This window comes from Electrophorus electricus, chromosome 10 (assembly GCF_041902795.1).
Source record: "Electrophorus electricus isolate QZ-2024a chromosome 10, ASM4190279v1, whole genome shotgun sequence".
Classification (NCBI taxonomy): Eukaryota; Metazoa; Chordata; class Actinopteri; order Gymnotiformes; family Gymnotidae; genus Electrophorus; species Electrophorus electricus.
In genome coordinates this window covers 20,361,849-20,379,340 of record NC_137506.1, presented here as the reverse complement: position 1 = coordinate 20,379,340, position 17,492 = coordinate 20,361,849, and the positions used below count along the sequence as shown (strand labels likewise).

Genomic DNA, 17,492 nt, shown 5'->3' with positions numbered 1-17,492 from the left:
AAATGGACAACTGATGACGAATATCCATGAATGTACAAACGTCTGTAATGAGGCGTTAAAACGCCCACTGTTTGTCTACTATTTTGAAGTATTCATTTCTGAATCTAGTGATTCGATTCTTTTTAGGCGTACTTTTCTTAAGTGGAGGCAGTTTAAATGGTAATGTTACTTGCAAAACAATGGAGGCGGCAAAGGGGAGTACGTTTCCTTAAGAGGGGTAAACGTACGTATTAAAATATACTCCTGGCAAAACCTGATGTGACGTATACTTAACTACTTGTGACAATTATAACATGGAGTTCATGTGTTCGGAGTCGATTCGATTCGGTCGATAAGTTAAATGTAAATCGATGGATTTAAGAATCATGACTAGAACCGACTCCCAACATTGGTAACGCCGTGTAGCTAAGCTAGTTGTCCCCTTGTTAGTAGTTTTAGTTCGGAACAGAAGATACAGCACACGACAAAGTGGTTATGTCAGTAGTAATGATCATATAGTACTTGCTATAAGTGATATTTTATACATTAATGTTAGCGTTGCACACCAGTATTTAAGGTAGCTAGCTAGCTAGCTATGCTAACGCTAGCTGCAGCCAAACTTTTGGCCGTATGTTGACGTGAGGCCAAGCCGAGCAAGTTAGAGAGAATAGTCTTCTAGATAGACAGCCAAGTTCTTATGAAGCAGAACAAGGAAACAACTTTTATGCTTACGGTTTCTAGCTAACTAGCTGAACTTCATTAATGCGAAATGCGTGTGTATATTTTTTCAGTGCCGAGAACGGAATGACCCCTTTTTAAACATTTGCTACCTAGCCTAGCTAGCTAGTTAGTTAGCAACAATTTATTAGCTAGTACATTGTTATGTGCTAGATTGCATTTTGACGTCTTAGCTAGTATATATTCATATTGTTAGCTGCAGTAAGGGCAAAGTGCTAATTTTCTAATATTACCCCTGGTTACTGATATCAACTAGACAACTGCAAACAAAATGTCATTGGAAGATTATGAGCGGCACTACGCATCGCTTTCGGACTCGGGATGCGACTCTGTCAGCGTCCCGGCAGCATGTGTCGCATTTAGCGGCGAAGAGGAAAAGTTACACTACATTCCCATTCGGGTCTTGGGTAAAGGAGCTTTTGGAGAAGCCACCTTATACAGACGCACCGAGGTAGGCACGCTGTTAACCTGTTTTCACATGCCCACGTCTTTTGTTTTGTGCTGTAGCCACGAACACTTGTATTTCATTGTTGTTTGATTTGTATTGGATTGAGAATTTATACCATAAATGTTATGGTGGAATAATATGCTAGAATCTTTTATTCATACTTTCACACCGTGCCTAAACTAATTTAGTAAGTCATGCTGACGACCACGCCCCTCTTCAGTTTTCTCACATGTCGAATATGGCAAAGTGAGAACGAGACTGAAGTGCTGATCTTTTTGTTATCGAGTGAGTGAATGAGCTAGCGAGTTACTGTGTAAATTCTACCAAGGGTGCCAGGAGCGTACTGATGTCTATTGTTTTCAGGATAATTCTTTGGTGGTCTGGAAGGAGATCGATTTGAACTGTCTCTCCGATAAAAAGCGTAGAGATGTCATGAATGAAATCAGCATCCTGTCCATTCTCCAGCATAACAACATCATAGCTTATTTCAACCATTTCATGGACAAGAACACCCTACTGATTGAGCTGGAATACTGTAATGGTCAGAGAACTTGCATTTTGCTACTTACTTAAAATACAAAATAAAAAGAATGGATGGGCAGTACATTATTCAAGTTCATCTGTTTATTTGTTTGTTGTCTAGGTGGAAATCTTTATGACAAAATAAACCAACAGAAAGGGCAACTCTTCACACAGGAGGTACCAGTTAAAACCAGACATTTTAAAACCTTTAAGGAAACCATTTTCCTAATTGAAATAAATTGCATAAAGTCTTATGTCCTCTATAATTTATTTTACTTATGCAGGGTAATGTAAGATACTTTACTCTCCTCCCCACCCTTCCACCAGGTTGTCATATGGTATTTGTATCAGATTGCCTCAGCTGTGGCCCACATTCATAAAGCTGGTGTCCTCCATAGGTAAGAAGCAAATTTTCTGAAAGTTGTTAATACTGCAAAATAAAACAGGTTAATACTGCCTTTTGTTATATTATACATTAAAAAAAGTGATCCCTTTCTTGTTTGTTCATGTTCTAAAGGGACATCAAAACATTAAATATCTTCCTTACTAAAACAAACTTGATAAAGCTAGGAGACTATGGGTTGGCCAAGAAACTGGGCTCCGAGTATTCAATGGCTGAGACGGTAGGTGGATTCTGCTCCTGTATATTTCACAATGAAATTTGATCTAAATGTGATTTAGACTAGAATGTGCCTGAGAGTTGGCCTAACAAGCACGTAGTTTTCCATTTTTGATTTAATGAGAATGGAACATCCCACTTTCAGAAGGTTGTTTTAGGTTGATTTGATTGCCGTTCATGGCTCATCCTCATATTTGACTTACTAATCTTTTCACCCTACCTATTAAAATGCTATTATTAGTATTAGTAGTTGTAGTATGCTTATTACTTATTAAATTTGTCAGTGTTTTAATTAATGTTTTGTTTATCCTTATTAATACTGAAATGGTTTACAGGCCCTTAAAAAGAAGGAGGGAAAGACTTTCAAACTTGGGTTATGACAAATATTTGTGGTTAAACCCAGGCGGGCAATTTGCCAATTAGTTTTAAGTCGTTAAATAACTGTTGATTAAGGAAAAATAAAATTGTTTGCATTGTTTTCTTAATCTGTATTATATAACACACTTTTAGTCATTGTTAGGGTTTCCATGAGTGCCGATGTTATTATTTTTTTTAATGGTTTCATACATAACTCATGCAGCAGGCTTAGTTATAAATTGCAATATCAGTACACTAAGAGTACATGACACCATGTTGGCTCAGTGAGTGGTTGCTGGCACTTCTAGCAGCAGTTGCCTGAAATGGCAGAGTAGGTATTGATCAGAGAAAATATTAATCAGATATTTCATAAAGAAATGGTTCATGCTGATGATTTTAGCATGGAATGTGCAAAATGGGCATAAATTGTTGGGCATAAGTTTTCTTTACTTCTACGTTTGCTTCATAGCTTCAGTGCAAAACTAAAGAAACCAACTTTGGACATCAAACATGGCTTGGCTGATTGGGATGAGTGGTGAATTGTGTAATTTTGTTATTGGGTTTTTTTTTGTCTGATTAATCCTTTAACTTTTTTACGTGTTTAAAGTTAGACCAAGTAGACCTACAAACTAGTTTGGTCGTTAGCTTGGTCTAATTTCCTGGTATATATGTGTGTATATACAATTTCTTTTCTTTTGTTGCTTTACAGTGTGTAGGTACCCCATACTACATGTCTCCTGAGCTTTGTCAAGGGGAGAAGTACAACTTTAAATCAGACATCTGGGCCATGGGCTGTGTCTTATTTGAGCTCCTGACCCTTACCAGAACCTTTGATGCAACGGTATTCATCTAGAATGATGTTATGTTTACAATGCGAAACCCCCTGATATATAAAGTTTAACAACACATTGTTCTCATCATGTTTCTGGTCAGTTAAAGCACTCACGAAAAGTTATTTTCCCTGTAGTAAGCACTCAGAAAACCTTCTTTATGAAAACCTTCCTGTTCTCAGAAACCTTTCTTCATAGATTTTCTCTCTCATTACTGAATTGATAAGGTATTGGTCTTTTTTCCATCTAAGCCTTTAACCAACAGGTTATTAAGCCTAGCTGTCTTGATAGTGTTGATGGTTCAGAAAGAGGCATTCCTCATTGTACATTTAAACTCTCCAGAATCCTCTGAACTTGTGTGTGAAGATTGTCCAGGGCAACTGGACTATGGAAGTGAACTCAGATGTTTATTCACCTGAGCTCATCAAAATTGTGTATGCATGCTTAGATCAGGTGAGTATGTGCAGGTTTTTTTAATTCAATTTGCTTCATATGTTTGATTACTTTATTTTACTGCGTCGTTCTATATAAGCAAATAACCCAATAGATAAATCAGGTATAGCACTTGCATGTTTGTGTTACAGGATCCAGAGAAGAGACCTACTGCTGACCAGATTCTTGACGAGCCAGTCATCTCTTGCATTAGACAGTCAGTATTAAAAGAGGGAGATTGACAAGGATGTGCATTCTAAGTGAAAAGTGAAGGATTTGTTAAATAGGAAATAATTAAAACATATTTGTGTTACTCAAGAAACATTTTAAACGTTATTGCACTTTGTTCAGATAGGCCAACTCTAAAGTACTTGCATCCACTGTGAAGTAAAATCATGATGTTTGCAGTAACTGAAAAAAATCATCATGCTTTGCAGCGATTTGGAGGAGCGTGTGGCTGCACTGAATTCATCCATCAAGAAACCAAAGTATGGGAGCAGATTTTCCTTTTCCCAGCAACACTGTTGACAGTATAACGGGCCTTTGCATATTTCGTCTTAAAGTATTAACCAATTAAAAAGATTGATGAAAGATGAAAGTTTTTTTTTGTTTTGTTTTGTTTTGTTTTTTTTTACTGTGTGCCTCTCTGTGCCTAAGACTGAGTACAGTGTCGGAGACCTCGGTTGCTGTAGTAACCACTCGCTCAAGGGAGGTGTATTTCTGGGGAGGAGGGAAGTTCACCCCTCAGAAGTTGGATATGTTTAAAGGCGGCAGCAGTGCTCAGCAAGTGTGTGCAGGGGAGACGCATTTCGCTGTGGTTACTGTGGAGAAGGAGCTTTATACGTGGGCTGTAAGAATGCTTTTTGGCTTTTTTATTTATTTATTTTTATTTTATTTTTTTAAATAGTATACCCTCTTAACGTGTCCAAGACTCTGGCACACCAAATAATCATTCAAACAAGATGATGCATCTATGTACAGGATTTGTATCATAACACAATTTATATTTTTAGTCAGAACAGAGGTGGGGGGTTTTTTGTTTTTGTTTTTTTAACAGTATAGGGCATAAATAATTGTCATTATTGTCACCACTAGATACTTTGTTGACTTTTTTCTTCACTTCTAGAGAGATCAGCTGAATCATGCTGTTAAGATGGTGTATGATTCATCTACAGAGTGTGCAAGGTGGTGCTAAGATGGTGGGTCAGCTAGGCCATGGTGATCAGGCCTCATACAGACAACCTCGCAAGGTGGAACGTCTGCAGGGGAAAGCCATTCGGCAGGTGGCTTGTGGGGCTGACTTCACAGCTTGTGTGACTGGTAAGTGATGATTAAAGGAGCTTGGCTTTTAAAAGTGTGTGTTGCAGAGGTTCTCAGACAAGTCTCTGGGGACCCCTAGGCAGTGTACAGGTTTAATCTTTCTAGTTCCCAGAATATTTAGCCCAGCCTTTGGAGAGGAGCTGAAAAATGCAAAAAAAAAAAAAGGACTGGATCCCCCAAGGACTGGATTATTAGAGCATGTTTGGGGAAAAATGTGGCATAAAGTAGACATCCTTGCAAATGACTGCAGTTGAGCTTCATTATTACATTTCTAAAAGTTCAGGTACGTGTATATATAAAAGATTCCCCACTCACTCACCTGTGGGCAGTCTTTTTCCTTCAAGCTCAGGTCCTCTACCAGAGGTCTTGGAAATTGAGGGTCCTGCATGGAATCTTAACTGTCCTCAGGACTGCACTCTTTCATACGGAGATCTTGGATGATGTTCCTAGGATCTGCTGGAGCCATTCTCCCAGTTTGGGAGTTATAGCCCCTAGTGCTCTGATTACCACAGGAACCACTTTTGCCTCTATCCTCCAAAACTTTGCCAGTTCTTCTCTTAGCCCTTGGTATTTTTTAGAGCTTTTTCTGTTTCTATCACATCTATCACTATGGCACTCTTTTGTGTTGTTCATTACTATTATTTCCGGTTAGTTAGCTATTACCTTTTTGTCTGTTTGGATCTGGAAGTCTCATAGGATCTTGGCTCGGTCTTTCTCTACCACCTTTGGGGCTGTGTTCCACTTTGACCTCAGAAGGTCCAGCCGATACTGAGCACAAATATTTCTGTATACTGTACCAGCCACTTGTTTATGGAATTCCATGTACGCTCTGTCTGCTAGCATCTTGTATCCTGCTGTTGTGTGTTGGATTGTCTCAGGGGCATCTTTGCACAACCTGCATCTGGGGTGCTGCCTGGTGTGGTAGATCCCAGCCTCTATTGAGCTTGTATTCACAGCTTGTTCCTATGTTGCCATGATTAGTACATCTGTACTGTCTTTCAGTCTAGCCTTTTCCAGCCATTGGTAGGACTTTCCATATCATCCGCTTCCACTGTTTGTTGGTGGTACATACCATGCAGGGGTTTATCCTCCCATGATGGTTCCTGTTCATCCTCCTTCCCATCCGTCTGGGGTTTCTGCTGTCTGAGGTACTCACTAAGCACTTCATCACTTGGGGCCATCTTTCTGGCATACTCCTGGATCTTCATACTAGATAGTGGCTCTGATTTTCATTAATTCTCAGCCCCCCTCTTTCTGCTTAGTGTACAAAAACCAGAGTACATGACGACGCAAAAACAAAACACTAAAGCTAAACACAGAGGCAAAAGCACAAACGGGCAAGAAGCTAATGGGCTAAAAGGCAGTATACACAAACAACAGAAACTTAGAAGCAGGTGTAGCACAATGATGAGCGACAAGACGGGGAGACAAAAGTGCATCTAGTCTCTCAACAGGTAAAACAAACGAAGCACCATCTGTGACTTCCTCAGGAAACGCACGGTTTTGAAAATATCCACACATTTCCATACTTTTCTGGAGGAAGTCTTCATTGTCACTGCCAATGTTCTTAAGTCTAAGTAGCTGTGAGTGAGGGATAATAAATAAGCATGAGAGAAATGATCATTTAAATAAAAGCTGTGGTACTGTTGCCTGTAACTCTAGATGTGCGACATGTAAATTTATTAACATGGCCTCTAAAATAACTGGCACAAAAGGATCAGTTGTCATCACTCATTCCTCCTCATGCATCACGGCAGGAGTCGTCTACTGTATTACTTGCAAGAGATGTAATCAGCTTTATATTGCAGAAACCAATAGAAGGCTTGCTGATTGGGTTTTTGAACCCCTGCGGGAATTAAGATTACACCCATCAGAATTAAGGATTTGTTGTTTCCAATGGCAAGGCATTTTAATACTGATGGACACTGCTTTAAAGACATATTTGCTTGCATTGCCAGTTGTTGCTATGGCAGCAATAAAATTAGGAAACTCGAAGAAAAATAACCAAGCTACACTCCAAGAACTTTAGAAACCCATGGAAACAGGACATTTCATTGCTTGCACAGCTGATGAAGGACCTCTGTCCAAAAGTCCACTACAGTTTTGAATGAATTTAAAGAATAAATAAATAAATGTTTAATATATATATTATATATAATTTTTTTTTACATTTTTTTAAAATTGTGTGTGTGTGTGTGTGTGTGTGTGTGTGTATATATATATATATATATATATATATATATATATATATATATATATATATAAAATGTTTATGTATAGTAATATGTACTTTTACTGTTTTCTCCCAGATGAAGACCAAATGTACATGTTTGGCTCAGACTATTATGGCTGTATTGGTGTGGAGAATGAGATGGGCATGGAGGTTCTAGAACCCGTTCTGCTGGAGTTCTTTGCGGAGCGGCCAGTGCGACAGGTCTCCTGTGGAGACAATCACGTTGTAGTGTTGACTCACAGAGGAGACATCTGTTCTTGGGGCTGTGGAGAGCATGGTGGGCACCACACACGTTCACAGTTCCAAAATGTCAGGGATCAGATGTTATAGTAGTGGGTTAAAGAGAACATGAGTTTACTTGCAGTATATGATGTTCCTCTGTGCAGGTAGACTTGGCCTGGACTGTGAGGATGACTTTTCCTCTCCTATGCTAGTAAGTATTGAATACTGGATTAGCCTTTCAATTAGTACATTTTTATGGTTTATATTACATACTAGCTGTCTTGTCTGTTGGTTAAGAACTGGTTTTATGCTTTTGTTTGTCCATTAAAATGACATCGACATTTTAATAATAGCTGTAGTGAACTCTGGAGTATAACGTTTGTCACATTTATTCATGATTCTGTGAAATTGATTTGCAAGGCAAACCTTGACTTTAACTGCATATCAAGATACTGTTTTGTAGTGATTCATAAGATGATTTAATGACTCATTGCTTGTTTCTCTTATTGTTTGTTTGCGGATATACAAACGAATAAAACTGTGTGTTATCGGAGTAACCTGATGAGAATTGTTTTGGTTGTTTTTTGTGATCTACAATATCAGTTTATTTGGGTTTTCTAGGTGGAAGTACCAAAGGGTGCTAGTATTGATTCTGTGTACTGTGGCAGCGATGGAACATTCTTCCTTACAGAGTCTGGGAGAGTCTTGGCCTGTGGAAATAATGAACAAAACAAGCTAGGTCTCAATCAAGGCATCACTGGTATCAAGAACCACCCTGGGGAGGTATGGAACATACAGAGCGTTGTAGCATGGCACGATTAGCCGTTTTAAACAGTTTTGCCATATACATGTTTGTCTTTGCTATGCAACCACTTATGTAGTATCTGCTTCCCATTATGTGTTTGACCTGTTTCAACTGAAAAAAAATCTATGGATTAGGGTTATCAGGAGATACCATACACCACAACCCTGACTTTAGTAAAGCAGCTCGCCCGCTTTAAGATCCAAGTAATTTCTCCTGGGAAGACCCATACAGCAGCCATTGATGGTACAATATTTGTTCTCTTTGTTTGTGTCTCTTATAACATGAAGAATAATTATAAAGAATATGTAATGCATTTGCTTGATGTACAAATAATATACAGCACAGCATTGATTCAACATTATTATTTATTCGGTTTTGTTCATTTCCTGCCTGTGCTCATCTGCAGAGAGGGGACGTCTGATGACCTTTGGCTCTAATAAATATGGCCAGCTGGGTGTGAAAGACTTCAAGAAACACCTAGGGGTTCAACTGCTTCTGGGCCCCTTTGGAGGGAAAGTTGTGTCCAAAGTATCTTGTGGAGATGGCTTCACAATTGCTGCCACAGAAGGCCAGTAAAATTTAAGAATATCAGTGCTGCTGGAGACATGCAGATCTATTTGATTGATTATTTATTGTGGTAATGACTTTTGACATGTGGTTTCTCTTTTCCCATCAGATAATCAAATCTTTGCATGGGGAAATGCGGGAAATGGACGATTAGGCATGCCCGCTGATCGAGGGTTTGGCTCTGAGGTTTGCCCTGCTCTTCCTCGGCCCATTTTTGGTTCCCTACACCACGTGCCTGACCTGTCCTGTAGGGGTTGGCACACCATCCTTATAATGGGTAATCAGACCCACAGCATTTCTTATCATGGGTAATCAGACCCACAGCATTTCTTATCAGTGGTTATCAGCCCCACATAATTTTTATGTCTTTTTTTGGAACAGATGTTTTCTAGTAAAATGTGGTTTGTAAGGTAGTTCAATGTTGGCATAAGTATGCTTAGTAGCTTGCTTTTATGCTTTTCACAGAAAAGGTGCTTAATTCCAAAACTATCCGTTCAAACAGTAGTGGACTGTCGGTTGGAAGTGGTGAGAAATTTACTTTTTTACTATTAAACGACCCAAAAAATGTAAGGGAACACTTAAATCACACAGCTCGAAAAAAAAAAGAGATTAAAGCTGAAAATCTTTACTGATTTAAGTTGTGTATTTCATTAAGAACAAAATGAAATGGCATAATGGTCAGTGGAAACTAAAATCATCAACCCATTGAGGGCTGGATTCAAAATCATACCAAAAATCAAAGTAAACAATTGAAATCACAGGCTGATCCAATTTGTATGAATTTTATCACGGCAATTCATAATGTAATTCATTAGTGTGTATTGCCCCCACATGACTGTATTCATTCCTGACAATGTTTGTGCATGCTGTGACAGCGGATGGTCCTACCAGACCTGAATCAGGTCAAAAGTGAGCTCCTGGACAGTTTGTGGCGCTACTTGGTGGCATTTAATGCGTTAAATTCAGGTCTGGGGAATGTGAGAGCCAATCAATGGAATCACTGCCTTTGACATACAGGAAGGGCCTACATATAAGGCCTGGCATTGTCCTGTACCAGGAGGAACCCAGGGCCCACTGCACCAGCATAAAGTCTGACAATGGCTCTGAGGATTTCAACTTGGTACCTAAGAGCAGTCAGTGTACTGTTGGCTATCACGTTGCCTCCCCACACCATCACTGACCCAACAGTAAGCCAGTCTTGCTTTATGAGGGTGCAGGCAGCATATCGTTCACCATGGCATCTCCAGATGTGCTCATTGTGTACCTGCTCTTGTCTGTGATGAGATTGGGGTGCCAATGGTGGACCTACCAATTCTAGTGATCTCTGACAAATGCCAGTTGAACTGCATGGTGCTGGGCTGTGAGCACAAGTGCCAAAAGAGGATGTTGAGCCCTCATGCCACCCTCGTAGAGTCTGTTACTGACAGTTTGGTCAGAGACATGCACACCAGTAGTCTGCTGGAGATCATTTTGTAGGGATCTGGCAGTGCTCCTCCTCGCACAAAGGAGCAGATACAAATCCTTTTACTGAGTTGATGCCCTTCTACAGCCCTGTCCAACCTGAATGGGCTGCAGGAAATACTACCAGTATTGACAAGAACACTAGCAAAATGCAAAACTGCAGTATTGTAGAGAAAAATCAGTCAGGAAGGATAAGGAGAGAGTAATTGTGGCCACCACCTGCAAAACCATTCCATTTTTGTTGCTTGTCTTGCTGTTGCCTCTCATGCATCTGTTGTCACTTTCATTTGTACCAAATCAAGTGAAGTTGATTCACGATTGCTTTTGCTTCCTATCTGGACAGATTGATATCCCTGAAGTTTAATTGATTTGGTGTTATACAGTGATGATTAAATGTTCCCTTAACTTTTTGAGCAGTGTATATTCTCAATTATAAACTGTTAATTCATTTCATTTACAGGCTGTGTATGATTTACCTTGTGTATATCAGTGGTTTATGTTGTGTATGTGTTTACCTAATGTCTGTCAAACACACTTTTGTTGATAAGGCATAGGTCATGTCTCCAGCTCCTGTGTGGAACTGGATATTGAGCCTGGCTCAGACTCCGAATTACGAGATGGTATTATGGGTGGCACTGTTGAGGCTGACATGGAGGAAGGAGGTCCAGAGACTCCCTTGTTCTTGATGGAGAACAAGACCAGTGAGAGTTCTTGCCCATCCTGGCTTCGTAAGGTGTGCCATTTACCAGATAAAAAATTCTTCCACAAAATGGGTATCATCTCCATAAGTCAACTGGGTTTTACTTTCAAACTTCCCTCCTCAGGAGCTGCTAGATGCAGAATTCATTCCCATGCCAGAGGGCTCTGGAGAGTCTATGTCTAGCCCAACCGCTTTCCCAGAAAGTGATACCCTCCCATATGAAGAGCTTCAGGAACTAAAAGCAGCTGCTGTAGCTGCTGCCACTGAAAATGGTCTCATGGTAAGGTTTTTAGAAAAATATACGTCCATGTTTGTACTAGACTGTGGTAGGCTTAAAATTTACCATCTGTGCTACTCAGTTTCAGCATCATATAGAAAAAATACTCCAGAAGACTGGGTATGAAGTTACAAAGTTATACTTGTGTAGCGCATTTCTCATTACCCAAGGACACTTGAACTGGCTGGGGTAGACGAGCATCTTGTGTTGTATATGATTCACATCTTTCTAACAAATATGTACAACATTTCCTCCAAGTTAACAGCATGTGTAGACTGTGAGAAGGTCAATGGATTGGAAGCTGAAGCATGGAAGAAAAGTAGCCTCCTGCAACAGGACTGTCAGCAGACATGCTGCCACAGCAGTAGTGATCTTACCCAGGTACTGCTTAAGCACTAACCTAGACCAAAAAAAGACCTTTTTTCCTTTTTTTTAATGAGAAATCATATCAAAACAGATGCAAGAAAAGGATGCCCAAGTGATGCAGAAGTGATTTAATTTCATTTAATATAACTGAAACAATTCATGATTTTTAATTTCTTTCCCAGCTCTGGGAATTGGTGAAAAGGCAAGATACAACTATCCAACTGTTACAGAAACAGGTGAGTAGTAATATTTGCTATTAAGCTGTGTAGTTATGAAAAAGGTTTGTGAACCCTTTGGAATTATTAAAATGTGACCTGATTCAAGTCATAATAATAATAATTAATAATAGTCCTATTAAACACCACACAAAACATAGCAAAATCTTTATTACACCCATATTCAATGAACTAAACACATACAAAAATCATTCAAATGAATAACCACGACCAAGGCACACAACAGGGTTTAAATACATGAACTTCACAAAACTAGAAACGAGGGACAGGTATAAGCAATCAAACAAGGTGAGGACAATACGGAACAGAACTAAACACAAGACAGGGAAAACACGGAACACGGAACATGGAAGTTGGAAGGGACTGATCGTGAGAGTACCCCCCCCAAAGCACGCAACACCGGGGCGTGAAAAAACCAACAGGAACCGAATGGGCATGACACGGAGCATGAACAGGAACCAGACAAGACACAGGAGCAGACAGGCCAGAAACAGGAACCGAACACGGGACATGACGAGGAGTAGGCACCGGAACATCAGCAGACACAGGAGCAGACACAGAAACCGGGGCAACAGGAGAAGACTAAACAGAAAAAGAACCAGGAGCAGACACAGGAACCAAAGGAACAGGAGTGACCAGGCAAAGAAGCAACAGCAGCATGCCGGGAATAGGACCAGGATCAGCACGGGTGGCGTCTCTCACGCCGGGAACAGGACCAGGATCAGGACGGGCCGCGTTTCTCATGCCGGGAACAAGACCAGGACAGGTGGCTTGTGGGATAGCCACTGGTGGGAGAACAGGAGAAGACTGGACAGGACAAGAATCAGGAGCAGAACCAAAGGAACAGGAGTGACGGGCAAAGAAGCAACAGCAGCAGCGAACTCATGCCGGGAACAGGACCAGGATCAGGATGGGCGGCGTCTCTCACGCCAGAAACAGGACGAGCGACGTCTCTCACGCCAGGAACAGGACCAGGATCAGGACACAGTTTCAATTCAAGTGTGGCTTTAATTAAATAAAAATGCTGTTTACAACAGTATTTTGATTAAATGCAACATTTTTTAAAAGAAAATATTTTAAAGGACCTTAAAAGATGTTCATAAAACAAATACTTAAAAATGAGGGACTTGGGCCTCCATTACTCCACATTCATGCAGATTGCTGCAAAATAACTTTAGGATGACCACTGCAGACATCTCTTGCACCTGATAAATGTTTTCACAAGTTAGAGAATACATGGATGTTCCACAGCAGTACTTGTAGAATGTAATCTGAAGATAGATGAGACAAACATTTAAGTTCGGTATCCAATATGATGCAAATCTGAACATTCAGCTGTAATGTATGCTGGAGGAAGTGTAGAGCTGCTTTGTTGACTCAGGAGCTGTGAACCCATGAATTTAAGATCATATCAGGAAACTCTACATCAGTATTTCAGGGTAGGGCATTCTGTAGATCTAAAAATTCAAAAGATCCAAAACCTTGGAGACAATCTGTTAGAAAACATGATGGTGGTCTGAATCATGACATGCATCCTGTTGTGTTACTGTGGTGTGATCTGAAGCTGGTCAAGTGATATGAAAAGTACATTAAATGTAATTTATTATTTTAGTTGCTCAAAGAGATTGAAGTCCTACAGTGTAGTTCCTAAGAATTTTCACAAGCCCTAATTAATAGTGCAGTAATTAATTAGAGCAATCATCATTCTTGCCCACAGAAAAATTGAATGTTGGGGGGTGGGGGTTTCTTCTGTGTGTGCATTTGTACATAGGATGCCAAAATACAGCTCAGCAGACTTCAGAATGCAACTACAGTTGAAAAAATTAAATGTGTGTATGCTAGTTGTTAGCCAGGCATATGTCTCATAGTTCATTTTACATAATCTACATACAAAACGTTTCATTTCTGGCTAAGATTTATAGATGGAGTTGGCTGACCTTGTTGAAATATTGAAGGGTAAATTAGGTATGCCACAATGTGTCTCACTTGTAGTCACCATTGGAAGTTAGCTGGCTGTGGTAGCATGCATGTAGACAGTGACATTTTTCTTTTTTCTAATGAATACTATAACAAACATGCAAGGATCACTGTGTGTATAGGGGGGGGGGGGGGGGAAATATATATATATATATATATATATATATATATATATATATATATATATATATATATATATAAAAAATATAAAATGTGTGCACACACAGTTGTCCTTGAATGTTTGTTTGTGAACCCTTTAGAAGTTTCTATCTTTCTGCATTTGATTTAAAATTTGATTTAAAACCACATCGAGTCCTACAAGTAGATAGAGAGAACCAGTTTAATCAAAATATTAGACTCATGTATTTATTGAGGAACGTTATCCAATATTACATATTTGTGAGTGGTAAAAGTATGTGAACCTTTAGCATTAGCAGATAATTTGAGCCAGCTGTTGTTAATAAATGGGATGACAATCAGGTGTGAGTGGGCACCCTGATTTATTTAAAGAAGAGGGATCTGGAAAAGTTTCATCTTCACAACACCTTTGTGGAACTGTATCATGACATGACCAAAGGAGATTTCTGAGGACCTCAGAAGAGTTGTTGATACTCACCAGGCTGGAAACGATTACAAAACCATTTCTAAACAGTTTGGAGTCCACCAATCCGCAGACAGATAAATTGTGTACAAATGGAGGGAATTGAAGATCCGCTCCAGGTGTGCACAACCAACAAAGATCACAACCAACAAAGATCACAACAAGTGCAAGGCATGTAATTGTCCAGGTCATCACAAAGGAACCCAAGGTAACTTCTTAGCAACCAAAGGCCTTTCTCACATTGGCTAAGGCTAATGTTTATGATTCCACCATCAGCAGAACACTGAACAACAATGGTGTGCATAGCAAGAAAGCCATTGCTCTCCAAAAAGCACATTGCTACCTGTTTGCAGTTTTTTAAAGATGATGACATGGCCAGAAGTCTGTTGGAACAATGTTTTGTGGGTAGATGAGACAAAATAGTTTTGTTTTGTCTTTTTTTTAAATGAGATGTGGTGTTTGGAGAAAGTAAAACACTGCATTCCAGCATAAAAACCTCATCCTCATCCCTACTGTGGTGGTAGTATCATAATTGGGCCTGTTTTGCTGCATCTAGGCCAGGAAGACTTGCCATGATTGATGGAACAATGAAATCCAAATTATATAAGCAAATTCTAAATGGAAAAATACCAGGTCATCTGTCTATGAGCTGAATCTCAAGAGAACGTGAGTCATGCAGAAAGACGATGACGTTAAGCACACAAGTTGTTCTATCAAAAAGTGGATCAAGAAGAATATATTTAAGGTTTTGGAATGGCCAAGTCAAAGTCTTGACCTTAATCCAGTAGAAATGTTGTGAAAGGACCTGAAGCAAACCGTTCATGGGACGAAACCCACCAACATAGCTGAGTTGTATGGAGAAATTGGCTATAATTTCTCCAAGCTGATGTGCAGGACTAATAAAAAATTACTGGAAATGTTTAGTTGCAGTTATAGCTGCACAAGGGGGTCACACCAGATACTGAAAGCAAAGGTTAATGTAATTTTGTCACTCAAAGATGTAATATTGGATCTTTTTCCTTAATAAATAAATGGCAGTCTTAACATTTTTCTCATTTCTTTGACTGGTTCTCTCTATCTACTTTTAGGACTTTTAAACACCCACAGGCCTACTGTTTTGTCTCTTAAGATTCCTGCTCTGGAATGTGGTTGGACCTAATGAGCTACTAAGATCATTTTTATTCCTTTATTTTCAGTACAATGATCAGCTGAAAGAGAATGAGAGACTGTGGAGAGCCATTCATGAACTCAGAGTAGTAGCTGATCATTTTGGAAACAAGAGTAACCACCAACCAGAAAGTCTACCTGATGAAAAACAATGAGGGAGTCTACACACACACACACACACATTTTTAAACTAAATTACATTGGTTATATTGAACAACCCAGTGCTGGTCAAGACATTAAGGGTGAGTATGTTGCTGAAGTGTTGTTAGACATTTTGTCCTCATTAGTCTCCTTGCCATCACTAGATGAAGGAGAGACTGTGGGTCTTGTCAATCACAAAATACTTTTTTTTTTCTGCCTCAAGGAAAAATACAGATTATACTCTTATATTGACAATACAAGGTCATATTAGATGGCAATGCCATTACATTCCTTCTATTGTTAGTGCTGAATAATTTCTACTTGTATGTATGTGTGCCATGCAACAATGTATACATTTTTGTTCTTGAATTACAACAGTAGTAGCTATTGTTCAGGATTACTCAAAATAACTGCAGTCTTTACATACCTTGTTTATTTGGGCTGTGGTAATTTACAGTCCAGTATAAACTACTGCCTTAAAAATTCCTAAAAACTAAGATATTTCACATGATGAAATATTGCCAAAATTATATTCAGTATTGGTTTCTACACCAAAATTCCCTTGTGTACTTTTGCTCACAATTTGGGGGGAATAAAGGAATTAGTTTCTTTCAGTTATGGATTTTGTCCATTTAACTCAGAACACTTCCACTTAAAAGATACACCAAACAATGAGAAAGTGTAAGAAGTGCATACCTTTATGCATGTAGCCTCATATGGTTTAACAGTTGCTACTGTAATACATTAAAAAGGTTATTGGGATATGCAACTAATGTGGCACTCAGAAGCAAAAAAAAAGGTTTGCGCAAATATAAGTAAAATGGTTTTGCATATCATCTATAATCTGTGATGATGCAAAGAATGTACTACTGATTTTTAGGTTATACTGGGATAACCTATCCTGGGATTTTTTTTAATGCTCTAATTCACATTTGTATTATGGTTAGCAGACATTTGATTTTAAAAAACGATTGGTTATTATTAAAAACCCACTCTGAGTGCACTAAATGGTACAAAAGCATAGTGCTCTGCCTTTTAAATAAGGGCTTTATGTGTTACTTGGAGTTTGACCCATCATCCTTGGATCCAAAGATTTACATTTTGAGAGCACAGAAAGTGAAACCAAATGCATTTTTGTGTTTTGGTGTGTTTTGTATTGTTTACTTAATTTTAATATTTTGTTTTCTTTAGTCTTTTTTTTCTATTGATGTATACCAAATAGAGGATTTACTTTCAAGCTGTATTTGTAAACTCCACTTCTTAATTATAAACAGTAGATGTCACACCAGTTCAGTGCAAAATTAATTCTTAAGTATGCCTGTAAACAGAAAATAATAATAATGCCACTGATTAAGTTCCTCTTTAATTTCTAAATTAAGATATGCAGGCTTTGAAAACGTTGCATTTTTGGCCATTTTAAAAAATTCTTTTCAGTATTTTTCAGGCCATTTTCATTGGTTTTCTAAATTGCTAAATTTGCACTGCAATAGAATT

At 38.9% G+C, this 17,492-nt stretch overlaps 1 protein-coding gene across 3 annotated transcripts; it reads left to right on the top strand.

The window, feature by feature from the left end:
• Positions 1–83: 83 nt before the first annotated feature.
• On the top strand, positions 84–16,612 carry nek9 (NIMA related kinase 9). 3 transcript variants are annotated; one of them, XM_035532664.2, is made up of 24 exons: positions 84–223; positions 974–1,168; positions 1,529–1,706; positions 1,809–1,864; positions 2,015–2,085; positions 2,205–2,310; positions 3,373–3,504; positions 3,836–3,946; positions 4,078–4,142; positions 4,363–4,413; positions 4,583–4,775; positions 5,101–5,245; positions 7,555–7,755; positions 7,865–7,911; positions 8,322–8,483; positions 8,640–8,748; positions 8,912–9,073; positions 9,182–9,349; positions 9,538–9,597; positions 11,082–11,266; positions 11,358–11,513; positions 11,769–11,891; positions 12,059–12,112; positions 15,887–16,612. In XM_035532664.2, exons 2-24 carry the CDS (start codon positions 989–991, stop codon positions 16,010–16,012), a joined length of 2,841 nt encoding a protein of 946 aa, XP_035388557.1. In that variant the 5' UTR covers positions 84–223; positions 974–988; the 3' UTR covers positions 16,013–16,612. The 3 variants fall into 3 exon arrangements, with proteins under 3 accessions (XP_035388557.1, XP_035388556.1, XP_035388555.1); XM_035532663.2 differs by lacking the exon at positions 84–223 and adding an exon at positions 331–476; XM_035532662.2 differs by lacking the exon at positions 84–223 and having other exon boundaries at positions 361–1,168.
• The last annotated feature ends 880 nt before the right edge of the window (positions 16,613–17,492 follow it).

What these genes read in the sequence shown, in the direction of transcription:
- nek9 (XM_035532664.2), top strand. Translation starts at nt 989, where the DNA reads ATGTCATTGGAAGATTATGAGCGGCACTACGCATCGCTTTCGGACTCG. An exon ending in AAAGCTGGTGTCCTCCATAG is followed by an intron (nt 2,086 to 2,204) that starts GTAAGAAGCAAA and finishes CATGTTCTAAAG; the next exon opens with GGACATCAAAACATTAAATA. An exon ending in AGGAGCTTTATACGTGGGCT is followed by an intron (nt 4,776 to 5,100) that starts GTAAGAATGCTT and finishes ATTCATCTACAG; the next exon opens with AGTGTGCAAGGTGGTGCTAA.